At 41.0% G+C, this 17,341-nt stretch overlaps 1 protein-coding gene across 1 annotated transcript in view; it reads right to left on the bottom strand.

Annotated features, from left to right (window-relative positions):
* kcnh2b (potassium voltage-gated channel, subfamily H (eag-related), member 2b) overlaps positions 1-17,341 on the bottom strand; it is a 241,070-nt gene that overhangs the window by 114,390 nt on the left and 109,339 nt on the right. Inside the window, exons 3-6 of the mRNA XM_030756201.1 lie at positions 5,874-6,029; positions 5,028-5,244; positions 3,866-4,197; positions 3,563-3,774 (exon numbers count right to left, since the gene is read on the bottom strand). Of these exons, the coding sequence (XP_030612061.1) occupies positions 3,563-3,774; positions 3,866-4,197; positions 5,028-5,244; positions 5,874-6,029 (917 nt within the window). The remainder of the gene's footprint in view (positions 1-3,562; positions 3,775-3,865; positions 4,198-5,027; positions 5,245-5,873; positions 6,030-17,341) is intronic.

Below are 17,341 nucleotides of genomic sequence, written 5' to 3'. Positions count from 1 at the left end.
GAAAGGCAGGCACTCTTCTCACAAGTTTTGCCAAGCAGTTGTTCTCAGGCATTTGCCACACAGCTCAAAGTGCGCAAAAGTTTAAAGCTGAACCACAGAGGTCAGTTGTACATTCCACTGAACCTAAAGGCATAGTGATCCATCTAAATCAACTGCTTTAGTAGACTGAAAACCAGGACTTTTGGACTCCACAGTTAGGTCAGAGAGAAGAGGAGGCAGTTATTTAGGGAACTTATGGGACGTAACATCAAACATACAAAAACACTCAGCTGCTCTTGTGAGGTTATTATGGGTTCATGGTTTGTAGAATTTCCTATTCCTTCCCTCTTACCCCCTGCTGTTGATCTCATTCAGTAAAATCTTACAGAAGGGGAAGCTACATATTATATGGATGCCAGATATATGCTGATAAAATCATTTCATGATTTTTCTATTCTTTGTAACAGCTCTCTCTATAAATAGCAGTCTATAACATTTGGAGACACAGCTGGTACTGCTTTCCCCATCTGCACTGTAACATAACTGAGGCATACACGCGTGCGCGCGCACACACACACACACACACACACACACACACACACACACACACACACACACACACACACACACACACACACACACACACACACACACACACACACACAGTATATCCATCCATCCATCTATTCTCTTCCACTTTTGAAGGTTTACAGAGAGTTCGGGTACACCCTGGACAGGCCACCAATCTGTCGCAGGAATAACACAGACTCTCAGATTCACATCTATGGGCAATTTAGAATCACCAATTAAACTAACCCCACTAATTGCATGTCTTTGGACTGTGGGAGGAAGCTGGAGTACCTGGAAGGAACTCACATACACATGGGGAGAGCATGCAAACTCCACACGGAAAGGCCCTGGCCAGATAGTGGGTTCTAACCTGCCTGCCCTGCAGGCAGTCTTTGTTTGCATTTCAGGCTTGGCTCCTCTACCAGAGGCCTGGGAGCTTGAGGGTCCTGTGCAGTATATGAGTTCTTCCTAGCACTGTGCTCTTCTGGACAGAGATCTGTCTGGAATCTGCCAAAGCCACTCCCCCAGTTTGAAGGTTATTGCCCCGGGTGTTCCAATTTCTACGGGGACCACTGTTACCTTCACCTTCCACCTTGGTATTTCTCTGGCTTCTCGTGTTAATTCTTCTTGATGTCGCTATCACTCAGTATTGCTACATCTATCACTATGGCCTTCTTCCTTTGCTTGTCCACCACTGCTATGTCATGTTGGTTAGCCATCTCCCATTTGACCGTCTGTATCTGGAAGTCCTTCAGTATCTTACCCTGGTCATTTTCAACCACCTTTGGGGCATATCTCAGGACTTCCAGGTCATACTCGGCACAGATGTTCCTGTATACTATGTATACTACTATGTATACTACTTGGTTATGGTGTTATGCCCTACCTTCTAGCATCTTGCACCTTGCTGTTATGTGCTGGATTGTCACAGGGGTATCTCTGCACAGCCTGCACATAGTGTCTTGTGTTGTTCTCCACATTCCCATTGAGTTCTTGATGAAGGCTCTTAGGGTCCTGTTGATCTTGTACAGTTCTAGGCATTCCCAGATCCATGTGTGAGGCATTGAGTCATAGGTTTTCTTGTAATCAATCCAGGCGGTGCACAGATTGGTCAGTTTGGTCTTAAAGTCTAAAGTGACTTCTATCTTTCAGTAGCTGGTGTTTTGCTCCTCTGGTGTTTCTTCCAATTCCTCATGTAATGAACCATCTGTCTGGTCATCTTAGCCACTACATGGGATGCCTGACAGGACGAGATGTTGTGTTGGCCAATTGTCGAATGGGATCAGTTCTTTCTGTGGATCTTTGGGGATCAAAACTGTCCGGCCATTCTGGGTGTTTCTTTTTGTTTCTGCTCCCAGGTACAGAAATGTCATGTCAGGGCCTGGTACTGTCCAACTCTTCATATTTGAGAATCTTTTTTAGATGTCTGCCACTGTGGTTACTGGATCCTGTTCAGAGAGGCTTCTGTAGTCTACTCTTAGATCCACCAACCACAGAGAATTGCTGTCATGCATTGCATCCTTCTCTCATATACTCTTCTAGTATTGCTCTATCTTCATCTGGTTTAGTCTCCTGGCTTCTATGTCTCTGGTATACCTCTTCAATCAGTTAACCAAGGCTATGAGTTTTTACTTGGCAGCTTGTTGTACTTCTTAGGCACCCTTATCACATCTTTCTGCATTCTGCCTTGATCTTAGCTCCTGGTCTTCTTTGCCCTGGAGGATACTGCTCCTTGTGGCTGTCATTCATCTTATAGCCAAGAATATCAAGGACCACTGCTGTGGTATAGATCAGCTGGTTGGTTTCAGTAATGGTCGCAGTAGGGTTTGTCTATAGTGCTGCATTCACATCTTCTGGTAGACTATCAGTTACAAATCCAAATTATCAATAAATTGAAAATGCCACCTCTGCAAGAACACATACTGGGAAGGCAGAAAAATGTATGTGTAAAGTGAAAAAGTATTGTCTACCACTAACACTATTACCATAGGAAACAATGTGCCACATTTATACAGGCCAAAGTCATTTCTTGGATTGCTGATTCAGCTCCAACAGTTCAAAGACTCTCAGCACACTGTGAAACAAAGAAACGTAATAAACTGTGATGGAGCGTTCAAATTAACATAGCCATCATCTTTTGATTAAAAACATTCTAATCCTCAATTGCCTTCAAAGTAGACAAGAACTTGCAAAATCTAAGTTGTTTGTGTGACAGTTGCCCTCATTAAATCTCTCAAAAACCAAGAAGAGCTTTTATGATCTGGACAGCTTGTAGAAGAACAGAACAAAGACTTTAATAAAACTTTTCAGAAGTTCTGGGCAGTTGCCTGTTGTGTGCTTGTTGTGTGAAGAAACACATGTTGGACCCACACATATTTTTCAATATGAAAATTCCAGCCACAGAGACAGCTCACAACATGTTTCTCTACTTACAATTCAAGAGATGCAAATTTACAACATATTATGCACATTTCTGTATATTCGATCTGTACAACCTAAATACAACCAGTGCAAGGCCGTGAAGTGTTACTGCAATGAGGACTTGACTATGTAAGACAGACCCTCAAATGTAACATCTGCTGAAGGAGTAAGAAGCTTTTTTAAGAACACTTAAAGCAGGGTAGGTGATGAGACTGCAATTTATGAGAGAAGAAGCGACGGGAACACAAGCTTGTGAGAGACTTTGAGAAATCAAAGTGCTGCTTCACAACAAGACCCATACATTCTTATCCCTACTCTGTAGACAGTTATGAGCAATTGGAATAGTACCATACCACCTTTCACCACCACCACCACCACCATCATCATCATCATCATCATCATCTCTTTAGAGCTCAATGAGTCTCATTCACTCAAGCTGGTGTTACAAGCATTGTTTGTCCTGAAAGACTTACAGCAAGTGGAAATGGCTTGCAGGCCCTAAATGATTTATACAGGCTGGCAAAATGTCAAAAAATAATACAAGCACAGCCTCTCTGGACATCATGTACTCAGCACACGGACTGTGTCCTACCTGTGTGACTTTCTCTGTGACGTTGTGTGTCCGGTCAATGAGTTTGCAGGGGGCTATGATGTCCATCTCCCCAGAGGGCAGAGCAATGAGTGGGTCAGGTTTGAAATCCACAAAATTGAGGGTGATCTGAGGGATTTTGGAAATTGTGCGGTACCGCATAAGGTCAGAGTCTGACGTGGAATTCAACATGTTTGACTTGCTGTTTACTGCACCTGTAAATATGCAAAAAATTAAACAATCAGGTAAGAAAACCAGCGGGAAAACAGAAACATCTTCTGTTGTATCCCATCTCCTCTTTCTCACCGGTGCTGCTGCTGGCCGGTCGGACGCTCGACCTCCGGTTCTTACGATCCCATTCCGGCCTCATGGCCTCGATCTCATCTACGGAGGAGGCACGACGCATGCTGTGAAAGCTTTCTCTCGAGCGGCTGTGCGACAGAGAACAGTTGGAGGCTGAGCCGTCAGGGTTGAGGCTGAGCCGGTGGTGGGGTGCTACACAGGGTGAGGACTGGGTGAGGGGACCCACCAGGTGGGCTCCGTGGGTATGAGGTGGTGGAGCAGCTACTGAGCGCTCAGAGCACAATAAGGTGTGTTGGTCTTCCTGGCGGTCTTCAGGCCAACTCTGTAGACCTGACCTAGAAAACAGAAACAGATTTGTATTTACAGATTTGAGATACTTCAGTAACCAGATAATTCAGCACAAGCTACATGAAGGCAAGTATCAAGCAAGCTGTTCACTCCTGACAGAGAACTCTGAAAAAAAGGAGAGACATAAGCATTTCCACGCAGGAAATATTTTAGAATAATTTGCTGTAAAAAGGCTCACATGTGAAGTTAGAAATAATAGAATCAAGCAGTAAAAATCCATGTTAGATAATTACACAGTTGTGGTTTTTACTTTTTTGAATGGACTCGTCAAAACATCAGATTTAGCAGATGAAAGACGATGAGCCTGGCTAAGAAAAGCAAAGCCTTCAGATAAGAAAAGCTTAAACTGAAGATAAAAGCTGGACGTAACCATCAGCCATTGGTTTGCTCCACCATTTTGCCAGAAGTGAACACATTTGAAACCACCCGCCCCCTGTACAGTTGTCATAAGCAGAGACATTAACTATAGAGCTATATAAAAATGGTTTTCTAGCTGCTGTAAACATGTTTCTCTCTGCAGTAAAGCTGGGCATTTTAACATGAGAGTCCACAGAGAATTACTCACTTTTAAAACCAGCCTTTGGACATTTGAGGAAAGGTAGTTTCTGGTATTTTAGCATTCTCTTCATTTTCCATCACCAGAAGTTGGTTGGTGTGAGTCTCTTAAAAAAAGAATCCTACTAGAATGAATGTTTGTGGGACTGGGTGTTATTCAGTAATGTCAAACATGTTCAACCTCAGCAGTGATTAAGCCTCTGCTAATTTATCTCCCTCTATGTCGCCTACACATCCTTGTCAAAATTAATCAAGCATCTACCTGCTTCCACTGCGTTGCTCCTGGTGATTTGGTGGCAAGGGGGGGAGGGGCAGAAATTCCCCCAGGCCTAAGGACTCGTGGCTACGGTGGTCTTCTGGATGTAGTGACACTGGTGTTGCTGTGGGGATGTGGCCAGCCTCTGCATCGTCCAAAGAAGCTTTACTGTTGGACAGGGAGCGCAGCAGGGGAAGACGCAGTTTGAAGCCTCGTGGACGACCTGGTGGTAAGAAGGAGGAGGATAAGACTCTTAACCTGCAGAGTGACGGGTGAGTTTCAATATTAAACTATGGCACAAATATGCATTATAGTAGAAAAGTGAGATTAATACAGACAGAAATCTGGGGGATATTTTCAGTGGTAGAGGTCACGCTAGGAAGTTCTAAAATGCATCAGCCTTCAAACTAAAGCTTCAGAAAACAATTTACCAGAATGCAGGACAGTAACACAGATTAGAATTTGGATTTAGCCGTGAAGTTATGAGATACTTGATTCCAAATATTACTGTGTCCTATTTCAGATGCTGTTCCCCAGGGTTATCCCTCTGGGGCATTAAGTACATAGATATTTAATGAAAAAGGCAACTACAATCGAAAACAAATATCCAGGATTTACAAGAATAAAAGCATCTAATAATACCAGGACAACCTGGCCTTTCTGGAAGACAGGATGAACAGCAGATCCAGGTGAAGTAAAGAGCTGATCCAAAGAACAACTTGGACTTAAAAAGGGGAATTCTTTAAAAGACCAGAAAAGGATGTTGAAAATTTTCAACACTGATGGAATATCCTCTGCTCCTACCTCACTAAAACAAAGAGAAATCACAGAATGGGGTGTACGATACACTACCTGTGACAAGCCAGGTGGGCAGGCGATGGTTCAGCTCTTGTTTGTGGTCTCGGAGAGACTCATCTGTCATGACCTCGAAGTTGAGGATGAACATGATCACCACGCCATCCTCATTCTTCACTGGCACCACGTCCACCATGCACAGGATGCACTGACCTGCAGAGGGCAGAGAAATAGATGAGGCTGTGTCAGACTGATTGTGCTCATACAGGTATCCGGGACCTCTAACAGAACCCAGGCTGTGTATGGTTTTAGAACTTAATTTAAAATCTCCAACAGTGATGGTGTTATTTGAGGGACCTTCAACACATATATGGCAGCAGAATTCAATCGGAGAGTTCAATCGTTGCTTTAATTGCTTTTGTGAATGTCTACATACTAAATTTGCTGAGTTGTGTTTATGAGCCGCCACAAATGCATCCATGCATTTCACACTGTGAATTACAAAGGCTCACTTTCACACACAAACACAAACACACGTGCATGGTTCTGTCTTCATCCTCTCTCCTTATTAAATGTGCATCTGTATTTAATCAGCTCACACACTGTCTTCCATATGAGGCCCGGCACACTAATCTGCCACACGAGTGCTAAAACAGCTGAGTAAGTGTAAAATTACACTAAATATGACAGAGTGGCCTGAAGACAAAATAAGCTGCTATTCTGCTTTTGACACCAGGAATGTGAGCTTGCAAATCACTAAAATAGATGTATACACACATCAGCATTTAAAAAGGCATCATCATCACCATCATCATCATCATCATCATCATCAATGTAATTTAAAATGATGATCTGAGAGTGAAGACAAAATCAGTGTGACTATTGCAACATAGTCTCAAAGTGGAGGAACTTTCATGACATCTTTTAAGCACGTTATCTGCACAGAGAAGAGATGCAAAGGGAAAAGTGTGCTGATGTTATGACAGAGTTTCCTTAATCTCTGAAATCCTTCACAGAATTATTACTGAATGAAAATACCTTTAACTATCAGTCTGTTTAACTAGCCACACTGTCTCCTTGGCAGGGACATTTCTGTCACCAGACATCAAATATGACAGCACAACACATGATTACACATGAACCATATTGAGTCAAACATATTGAATCAGATTGTGTGAGTAAAGCATAAAGAAACATTCTACCACACATTATATTGCAGGATATAAACTGGATACTGCTATAAACTGGATCTGGCAAATGAGTACTGGGCCCCTATTCAGAAAACGTGATGAGTTACACACTGAAAATATATCAATAACCAAAAAGCAGGCTAAACTGCTGGTGAATATGAGGTAATACTGCATAACAGGAGTACAGAAAATGAACGTGGACACTGAGGTCACACAGATAAGTAAATGCTGTTTTTTGCCTTTCTCATGTGTTAAAGAAAGTATTTAAATACATAACTTTAATCTCAAATAATGTACTGAAAATGATCTATGAAGTATCCAGCAGTCATATTATCATGTTACACACTCTTTAAATCCAATTTAATCTTTTTTTTTGACATTACAACTCACTGTCAAATCACAGTCACAACAACAAAAACTATGCTGAAATGCATCCAGTCCTGCAAAAATAAAGTGCATTAGCCTTTTGAGAATTTAAGCTTTCTATTTTCTCACTGTTCCCATATTTGTTGCCTCTAAACATGGACACCTTGGCCACAAAACACATCTGTTATGCTGCGCTGCTTACCTGCAGAGTGATGATCACTGAACACCTTCACAAATGGAAGCCATGATAGTTTTAGCAATATGGAGCACTTGGGTATTCTGTGCAACCCAACGTGCAGGATCTACTGCACGCCTGCCTCACCCACCCACCAGCCTGCCATTCATCTCATTGCTGGAGAGTGGGGCAAAATCCGATTGGACAAGAACATAATCCCAACATAGGAGGGGGAAAAAAATATGAAACCCGGGGGGAAAGTAGAGGATTACACCATCTGGTCATATCTAGCAGCGCATATAAATACATGCCTGTTTGAATGCGTGCTTAGATGTGCACATGTGTATAGATCACCAGCTTGATGTTCATTCATAAGTTACTGGGTCATGTCCATTCATGCCCATTGTCATTATTGTCATTAACAGCTTTCATGGTGCATTTGTAGCTTCTTTTTTTTTTTAAATCGCTGAAGGTGTTGGGGCATCACACCTAAAGCTGCTTTACAAAGCCCTGCAGCCACATGATGAGACAACATGCAGACAATCTAGACATTTGGAAGCTTTTGTTTCCACCTCAAGCTTTGGTCACGTGAAAAAAGTGAGACAGAAGCTAAAAAATATTGCAGAGAATATGTCTGAGAAAATGCCCTAAGTTTTTTTTTTAATCAATAATTCTTAAGCTAATGAGTAATTTGGACTCATTTATCACTTGCCTGAGTGGGAACATAAAAGAGGAATTCATCCATATTAATTCATCCAACTGATGAAGACATTTTTTTCATCATAAAAAGAAGGAAGCTACCTTCAGCTGCTCCCTCATTCACCGCAGTGGGCGAATCTGCATGTTTGATTTGGCATAGATTTTTACAATAGATAACCTTCCTGATGCAAACATCCCATGTTTGGGATTGGCACACTACTAGTACACTGGCTTGTGATTGCCTGAGGCTGGGTTTGTGTCTCCAGCATAGTCTCTGAAAATAGCTTTGAAAAATACTTCAAATTATTATATTATCAACAGATTAAATTGGATTAAAGGTCTCCCTCACTGATCTAATTACCATTAGACACAATAATCAGCAGCACTTCAGCACTCATTCTTCCTCTAAAAGGAATTTCATTTCATATGCCCGGTTTCTATCAGGATCATTCTGGTATACATGGGAAAGTACACCTTGGAAAGGTGTAAATTTATGTTAAGACACTAATGTGGTTGTATGTCTTGTGGATGACAGATGTAATTTGTACTCCTCACAAACATGCACGCGTGCACTACACTGAGGGATTAAATGCAGACAAAAGAGGATTTAATTTAAGTTGATTAAATTAAGTTCCAATAATTATCATCAGTTCTTCTGAACGCAGAGATCTCAGTAATGTTTCACTTGTCTGATCATGTTGGCATGTAACCATATATGCATGACTCCACCTGCTGAAAGGTTAAGAGTTGAGAATTTGTTAGGGGTAGAATCAAATAAGGATTAGGTGATGGTTTAGTTTAGGCTAGGAAATGTATTACACTGATGACAAATTCTCAGAAATATAGGTCTACATGTGCCCTACATTTTGCAGAGCTCTGAAAATTGTTGATCAAGCATATATATTTCAGGAACATCGGACCTATTTTGATGTTGGCTCTGTCCACTGTAAAAGATTTCCTCCGAGAGCATCTGAAATGAATTGAGCCCCCGAGGTTAACGGGGCAAATGCCATTTCATCTAAATGCTCCGCCTGGATGTATTCCAATTCAGCATGTTCCAGCTGATAATCTGATTCACCGTTGCAGATTTACAAAGCTCTAGGAGATTATTACAATGCGCTAAAACACACATAAAAAAAAAAAAAAGGAGAGTGCAAACTGCTTGTTGCAGACACAGGGATAGCCCAGTGATCATACACAGCAGTGTACTCAACTATAAAGAAAAACACAGTGCAAAATATCAAATTTAAAGGGCTACCTTGGATTTATTGAAAAGCTTGATTATTTGTGAATAAGTGACAATATCTTGAAAGCTTCTCTGACACTTTGGGACCAATTAGAAATGCACCCTTCATTGTAAAGATGGATCGCTTCATTTTCTACAATGTATGCCAACTACAGTGGTTTACTTTTATGGTTTCAACTATACAGTCAGACCCCTTAAAAAAAGATTAGGATCCATCTTCAAATCCAACATTTATGGCCCCTTCACTGGTGCTCGCACTAAAGGCATGATTGGATTAAAAAGGACAACTGAATTATGTAACAGCTCCAATTTACAAGGTATAAGCCTTGCTGGGTCAAACCACTCAATCAGTTCACATAAACTCAGGTTCTTTACAGTACAACTTGTGACTCCAAATTAAAGTGACACTTTTGCATACATGTGAAAGTCTGCTTCATTCAAAGGTTTGCCAAATGAGTTCATACAATACTTCTTTATTTTAGCAGCAACAGTCTCTTTCTGTGGACTTTTAAACACACACAGTGACTGGAATGCCACACTTGAAGTGGGGATGAACTGCCAGAAAGTGAAACGGGAAACAATACAGTATTCTCTCCTGGTGGGCTTAGAGGGACAAGGTGGGAGGGATTAGCTGCTCAGGAAGGTCTTTTTTCCAGCTTAGCAGGAGATGACAGAGGATTCGAGGATGGTAAACAGAGATTAGGCTGCCCCAAAGTAATCGGATGTCAAAACACACCTAACTTGAAGCCCAACAGTTCTTCCAGCATTATAACTGCACTGAGATGGATTAGAGGTTAGGGTCAATCTAGCTGCTATGAAATCCATCAGGCAGCTCCTCCCTCCTGTGCTGAGGTAAAGGACATGAAGGGGTATGCTAAGATGGATGAAATACATACAAAACATGCAGATACCAGTGCTGCAATCAAGTGACTGTGAAAAAAAAAGAATGTTCAAATGATTAGATATTAAACAAGAACAACTTTTTAAGATTTTCAACCACTGCAAGGCACGTAGCAAGTGAAGGATATGAATCTATTTGAAACAATGTCTTTTGACAATTTAAAAAAAGTCATTAATCCCGCTGTACTACCACTGTTGAAAGCATAAACATGTAACTACTGCACTAGTGCTATCTGAAGTATTGGAATGTCCCTACCAAGTTCTGCATCCACTCCTCCTAGTGGACAACAGCTGCCTCTACACACTGTACAACAGCAAAGAGCAGACACCACAGATCTCTGTGCATTTGTGAGAATCATGCTGACTGAACTCTACATAATAAAGTGTATCCTTTTAAGTAGGTTTGGCTCCTGAGGTTACTCGTTTCTCTTCTTCTGTGTTTTGTTTAAAAATAAATAAATATCTGATTATAGAGACTTTTTTTTTTAGAATTGCGACAATATTGCTGCCTCACCAAAAGTTTTACAAATGAAATGGAAAGCTACTTGGAAGCACACTTTTTCAGGATAAAAGGAGCATGGAAGAATACTAAAATAGTTCTCATATATTTCTTATTCATTTTCAAGTACAGTGTCAGTTACATATGACACAGTTGTTCCAACCCTGCGAACAATGTGGAAGGGCTTGCTTAGTTTTGCCTTCTGTGACAGTGCTAGTACGGTAAGCTATTAGCTCATGTTCACTGTCCATTACTGACAATGGGAGAAAGAAGTTGCATCTGTGAGTGCTACAGAGATGTAAAAGGATGAGGATGCGTCTGTATCACACACACAGTGACAAAGTGACAGAGGGGAGGTGAAGGGTCTCATTTACAGACTCTATCACTGTTTGGCAGGAGGAAAAAAAAAAAGACAGAAGCAGCAAAAAGTTCAAGTCTTGACTTCCACACGTCCCCCGAGACAGCTTAAAATATTTTACAGAGTGGCTTCTTATGTTCCTGGTCACAAAGAAACTCTAATTCTAAAACACTCAGGCCAAGCTGACAACCACACTTGCATAATTGCCTTAGCATGCCATTCATCAAAAGGAAAATATAACATTCATAGTTTTTCAGCTGTGACATCACCCATAAAAGAAACTGACAGGAGATTCAGCATGGGTAGATGGATATGCACTGAAAATTAAATGCGACTGGAGGGGAAGCTTTAGATTACATACTGCTCTGACCTTTACTACCAACTAATCTCTTAAGTCCTTGGAGAGAGCAAGAAAGCAAGCAGTTAGGAGATGTGCGTGTGTGTGTGTGTGTGTGTGTGTGTGTGTGTGTGTGTGTGTGTGTGTGTGTGTGTGTGTGTGTTGGGGTGGTCCCACTTGGACAGTGACTCTGGTTTGATTATTCTCATTAAAAAGCCCTCACCATACAGGAATCCCAGCTTAAGCGGAATTGCCTTGATAAAATTCTGAGAACTAAGAGTTAAAGTAGTTATATGCATGCTTCAGAAATGCAATACTCACTAATTCTATAAATTCTGAACAGATATGATGATAAAGATGACAGTTTAAAGGTAAATGAAACAAACATTGGTTAGAATAGGAGGGAAGAGTTTTTAACAAGCACACTCAGCACTTAAGTTTTCCATCTGCCAGGCTGGACTCTTACTTTATCTCTCTTCTCAATGTACTGTATTTAAAGGTGTTCCTGATAAGCCACTAGGTGGCAGGGCACAACAACTGCTTTGGAGGAGATAGCCATACTGGTAAATGCGCACACATCCTGGCCTACTGTATGTATTACCTTTAGAAACGGAGAGGCATGGAATTAATCTGGCTATACTACACCGCCGCACCAAGCCTCATACAGGTGTGTTATTCTGAAAGGGCTGAGCAGGGAGCTGGATGACAGAATGGAAAAATAAATTGGCGCGCGCGCGCGTGTGTGTGTGTGTGTCACTGAGACAATTAATATAGTTCTGCAAACCACATACTCACCATCCCTGCGATCTTGGCTACCAGCTGTTTTCTGATATGTGATATAACATTACTTTGAATATCACACACACACACACACACACACACACACACACACACACACACACACACACACACACACACACACACACACACACACACAGATGTCACACGGTTGACCCCCTGCACCCTGTTCTGGAAAATTTGGGGATGAGACGTAGCATGAGGACACACTACTCCAGATAACAATTCATCAGCTTCCCTCATCTGTAATAGAGACAAATAGCTAACTGGTGAACTGTGTGTGTTAATGTGACAAAGTACTGTAAATTTGAGTCTGACTGTGTATGTGTCTATGTTCTAACCATGTTCAGGCTATACAGCATATGCTATAAACATGGGTCCCTTATGACACACTGAGTAAGTCACTCTGCCCCCTTTTGGTGGAAAATGAGAAATAATAGTGAGGTAGTGAGGCTGTGCATATGATTGATGCAGTGGAACCGAAGGGACCACAGTGGCTGGGAAGTTGACAAAGCTCCAGACTGACAGAGGGATTCATTACAGCAGCTGCGCATCCCACAGGGCACCTGTCTTGGATAAAGCATGAGGTGTGGTAGCTGTGAGTGGAGCTTGTTCTGTGGTGTTTATTAAGGCCTAGAAACTTTACGATGGATTACTAGGATGGCAAGTCTTCAATTGTGGGGTTGTTTCTAAAATTTATAACCTATTTGCCATTCAAAAAGTGGACTTTAGAGAGTAGTAATTCTATGAGGTAAGGTGAGAATGATTTTACCTGTCAGACATTTTTAACTTTCAGAGACAGATGCAACTGAGAGGATCAAAATAAATCAATAAAGCAGGGATGGCAGACAGGCTTTTAAATATTTCACCTGTAATCTGATAAACTGCGAAGGCGATAAAAGGCAGCAGTCACTGCTGTTATTTCCAACTGCCATAAAACCACAAAATTTAAGGGACTTGCTGCTTGAAACACACTACAGGAACTCAAATGTTTTGATGAGAAAGCTACAAAAGTAATTATACAAAATGGGAAATTGATTAATCAGCTACATCTCAAAACCTTCTATTCTTACTCCCTCCGTTCCATTTTATCTTAGCGCAAAGACAATCTTGTTTCTAAGCTTGTTTCCAGAAGCTTTATCTTTCACTTCATTACATCTCCCCCTCCACACTCTCCTCAATGGATGAGGTGGAGTAATGAGAGAATGAGAAGGATGGAAAAATGAGGAGACTGATCAGTAATTGAGATCTTAGACACTCACATTTGATGACATCTCAGTGACCAAAAAGAAGATGAAATGTAATGGGGGTCAAAAGTTCATGGGCAAAGCATGGGGTTGATTAAAGGGGTATCGTTGGTATGATGCTTAATATCTTGAGCTGAAGGTGCAGGCAAGAATTTAAATGTCCCTCCAGATGTCCCTAACCCTGAGTTTACATTTCCTCCAGAGGGTATATTATGAAGAAGAAAGAAGCCAGGTTTGCTCTGCATTAGCCAGGTTGCCAAAACCTACAACACAAGTCAACGGTAATGGTGTCGTGACAGTGGTTGCCATCTCTGTTAAGCCAGGCTTAATGCTTCAGGCTCTGTGTGCACTAACATAAAACGTGGCTTTTCATTTGTTAAAAAAAACAACAAAAAACCAAAAAAAAACAAGAAAAAATAAATAAGTCCCTCCACAGCAGGCTAATAACCATGGCATCTATGGCAGCTGACTTCCTTTTGGCACCAACCTTTAATAGTCAGAGAAATGCAGTTTCTGGTGCATCTGCTTTGGTTTAATTTTTTGGCTTTGGCAACCAAACAGAGAAACACTGGGACTTGAAATACCCACAAAGAGATCAGAGATTACTGAGATGAAACCACAAACAACTCAGATGTGTCATTTGTAGTCTTTCAGAGGGGCTTTTACATTGTCTATGTTGCCAACTGCAATTTTAAGTTGGGAAAAAACAATTTGTACTGTTTTACAGTTACACTAAGATTTCAGTCATGCTAATGCATTACCTGTGTACAGATATATCAGTATCAGCTTGTCGGTCAATGAATTAGAAGAGACGCCAACACAAAAATGTCCAAGTACTGTAATGTCTGAGGTAGATATAGACAAAAAGTGAAAGTAAAACAAAAAAGTGTGCAGCTGTGACTCTCCAGGATGTGAGTGCCTTCAGGCTCTGTTGCTTTGTGTGACAGTTTAAGCCACCTGAAAAAGAATCACAGCCAAGCTGTCTAAACAGCTCTACCACAGACACTGTGTGAGACTATGTTGTCAGGCATCTCACCTACAGCTCATGTCACACACAATGCTATTAACAGATTACATGTCACTGCTGGTGTGCAGACATGTATACCTGCAGCGCGTCTGTTAAGTGAAAAACCGCACATGCATACAACATTGGCGGGTAGTCACACAGGTTCCTATAGATTACATGTCAGGAAGGTTTCAAAGCAGCAGCACCTCCTTACATCCAATGACAACAGAGGAGGTCAGGAGACAACGATACACCGAGCTCCAGCCTTCAAAACGACAAGATACAAACAGAGAAAGTAAACACTCCTGATTTTCACTTCTTGCTGCAGTTAGCAGATTTTAGAAAGCGGGATGAAATTAAAAATGTTATATCAGAAAACACTCTCTTGCTTTGTAGAGCTTCATTATTTGAAAAGTAAATTTTATTCTTTTTTATAAATAGCCTAGAGCTTTGTGAATCCCCGTCTGTTCTGTTCTTTACGATTGCATCATGGGGCACAGGATGATCTGTTACTCCCCTCAAAACACCATCAAGATTTCCCATGCATACGACATTAAAGCTGAAGAGGCTTTGTGGGTGGTATGCATGCATGACTGCCCAATATTATATGACCACTGTCCCATGCTATAGTAGTCAGCAGACGTATTTAAGCAGTACAGTATTTATCTGCAAGAAGAAACCCAGTGAAATGTAAACATGTGACATGTATACAACACAATGAGTGTTGAACAAATGAAACACATATATAAATCAGCATTCTTTGGTGAAGATTTGACATGTTGGTTCCTACTTAATTAAAGATCCATACATCTATACCAGCTTGCCACACCAATCAGGAAGCGCTCATGAGCTCAGTGATATAGTCGATGTGACTATTTTCTGGAAGAACCACTCCAATTAGAGTGACTCTGAAAGTGAACAGGACGTCACAAGTTTCACAAGAGCTGCCTGCAGGTTTCATTATTCTTTTCTAGACGTTTCATTCACGTTCCGTGCCCTCACCCTGTGTCAGCAGCCACAAGAGCGCATGTTTAAGTACGTAACGTATTTACATATGGTGAGAAAATTGAGAGGGAAAAGAAGCACACCCATTACACAGCCCCCTAAAAGTAAAGACTTTAGACCCAAGATGGTCGAGTCAATCAATCAAGTTAAACTCAGGGAAGTGACTGTGACCATAATCAAGACTAGAATGCAGAAAACATTAAGATCTGATTTAGTGCACCAGGTCCTTTGCTATGCTAACCAGGTTCTTTTTCTCTGACTGCAAAAATTGCCACAAAAATTTTCAGCTATAGTCTGAAGTGAAGTAACATAAAGAATGAGACAGTGCAGTATCATCAAATATAATAAAAACCAAATGCTATTAAAAGCAAGTAAATGTCATGTCACTGACATACTTGACCTTTTAATGACTTCTCAAAATGAAGTTGGTGCCAAAATGAACTAATGGTGCCAAGAAAATATTCAAATATGAGTCATGTAACAGATGTCATCATTTAATGGCTTGAGACTGGCCAAATTGGCACAGAAGTGGAAAGATGTACAATCAAGGGCAGACCCAATCCTAATAGTTATAATAAATCATCTTATAGTAACTACAGAAACAGTTTTTTAATAGGTTTAAATCACATAAAACTGGCTCAATGGGTCCAAATGGAGCAAAATGTCCTATGAACTACCAGCTATGTGGTAACCGCGTGATACAACCAGTGGTTAAAATATGGCCCTATAAAAATATAGCCTGAACTTATGCTACATATAGTACTATATATTGATGGATTAAATTAACGTGTGCATATTTATCGGTGTATATTTTAAAACGCACATCAATGTAAACACATTTTTTTTTTAAATGAGGATTTCTCTCTATTTTATTTCCTGTATTTCATTTGTGTGCACTTTGTAGTGCCCTCTCTAGCTTTCTCCCACTCCCTCCCTGTCTCCGTCTTTTAATGGTTATGTAAGAGCTCAAGATTTCTCAGCAGTATAGGCTGCAGCTGAAGAGAGACAGCTACAGGCAGAGGTGCAGACTTTTTTTAAAAAGATATTCTCTAATGTACATTTCTAACTGCCTCCAGCCTTCAGCTGAGTAGGTCAAAGTTACCCTCCCAAAATCTATGCTAAATCTATGGTAATTTCCAAAGGGTTGTGAATCCACCACACGTCCACAGCTCATTGGTGGCATGATTTAGCAGCTGACCTCTTCAAAAGGCAATCACTAATGGTCTTTGCTCTATGAAGCAAGCCACTTTGAAACACCGATGCTCTGCGATTCGGCTAAGTAGTGTTTTTGGCAAAAAGCAATGAAACTTATTAAGCGTAATGAGCCTATCACCTCTGTTAAAGAGAAAAGAAGAGCGTGAGGGGGACGTAGAGGAAGCGCATCAAGGACTCAGTACAAAGGCTTGAAATAGAAATGCTGAAGTTAAACTGAAGAAGTCTTTGGGTAGAATAAAGAGGCAGAATATGGCAATGCATTATAATAATGTAACAACAGAAAAGAGAGAGGGGCCATGATATCATCATCTCTCTATTTAATTAAGGATGAAAGGACACTTCAACAAACACCATGCAGCACCTGCTCCCTAACTTAAAGGGACCACTTCATAAACTGTAGGAACTTTGTTGCCTTGGTAACAAAGGGGGAAAGACTATCTTGGAGGCAGAGAGAGTAAAGAGAGGGAATGGGGACTTCTGTCAA

Source organism: Archocentrus centrarchus, chromosome 20, assembly GCF_007364275.1.
Source record: "Archocentrus centrarchus isolate MPI-CPG fArcCen1 chromosome 20, fArcCen1, whole genome shotgun sequence".
NCBI classification, from domain to species: Eukaryota; Metazoa; Chordata; class Actinopteri; order Cichliformes; family Cichlidae; genus Archocentrus; species Archocentrus centrarchus.
Note: the sequence above shows the minus strand (reverse complement) of the source record. Positions and strands in the feature narration are given on the sequence as shown.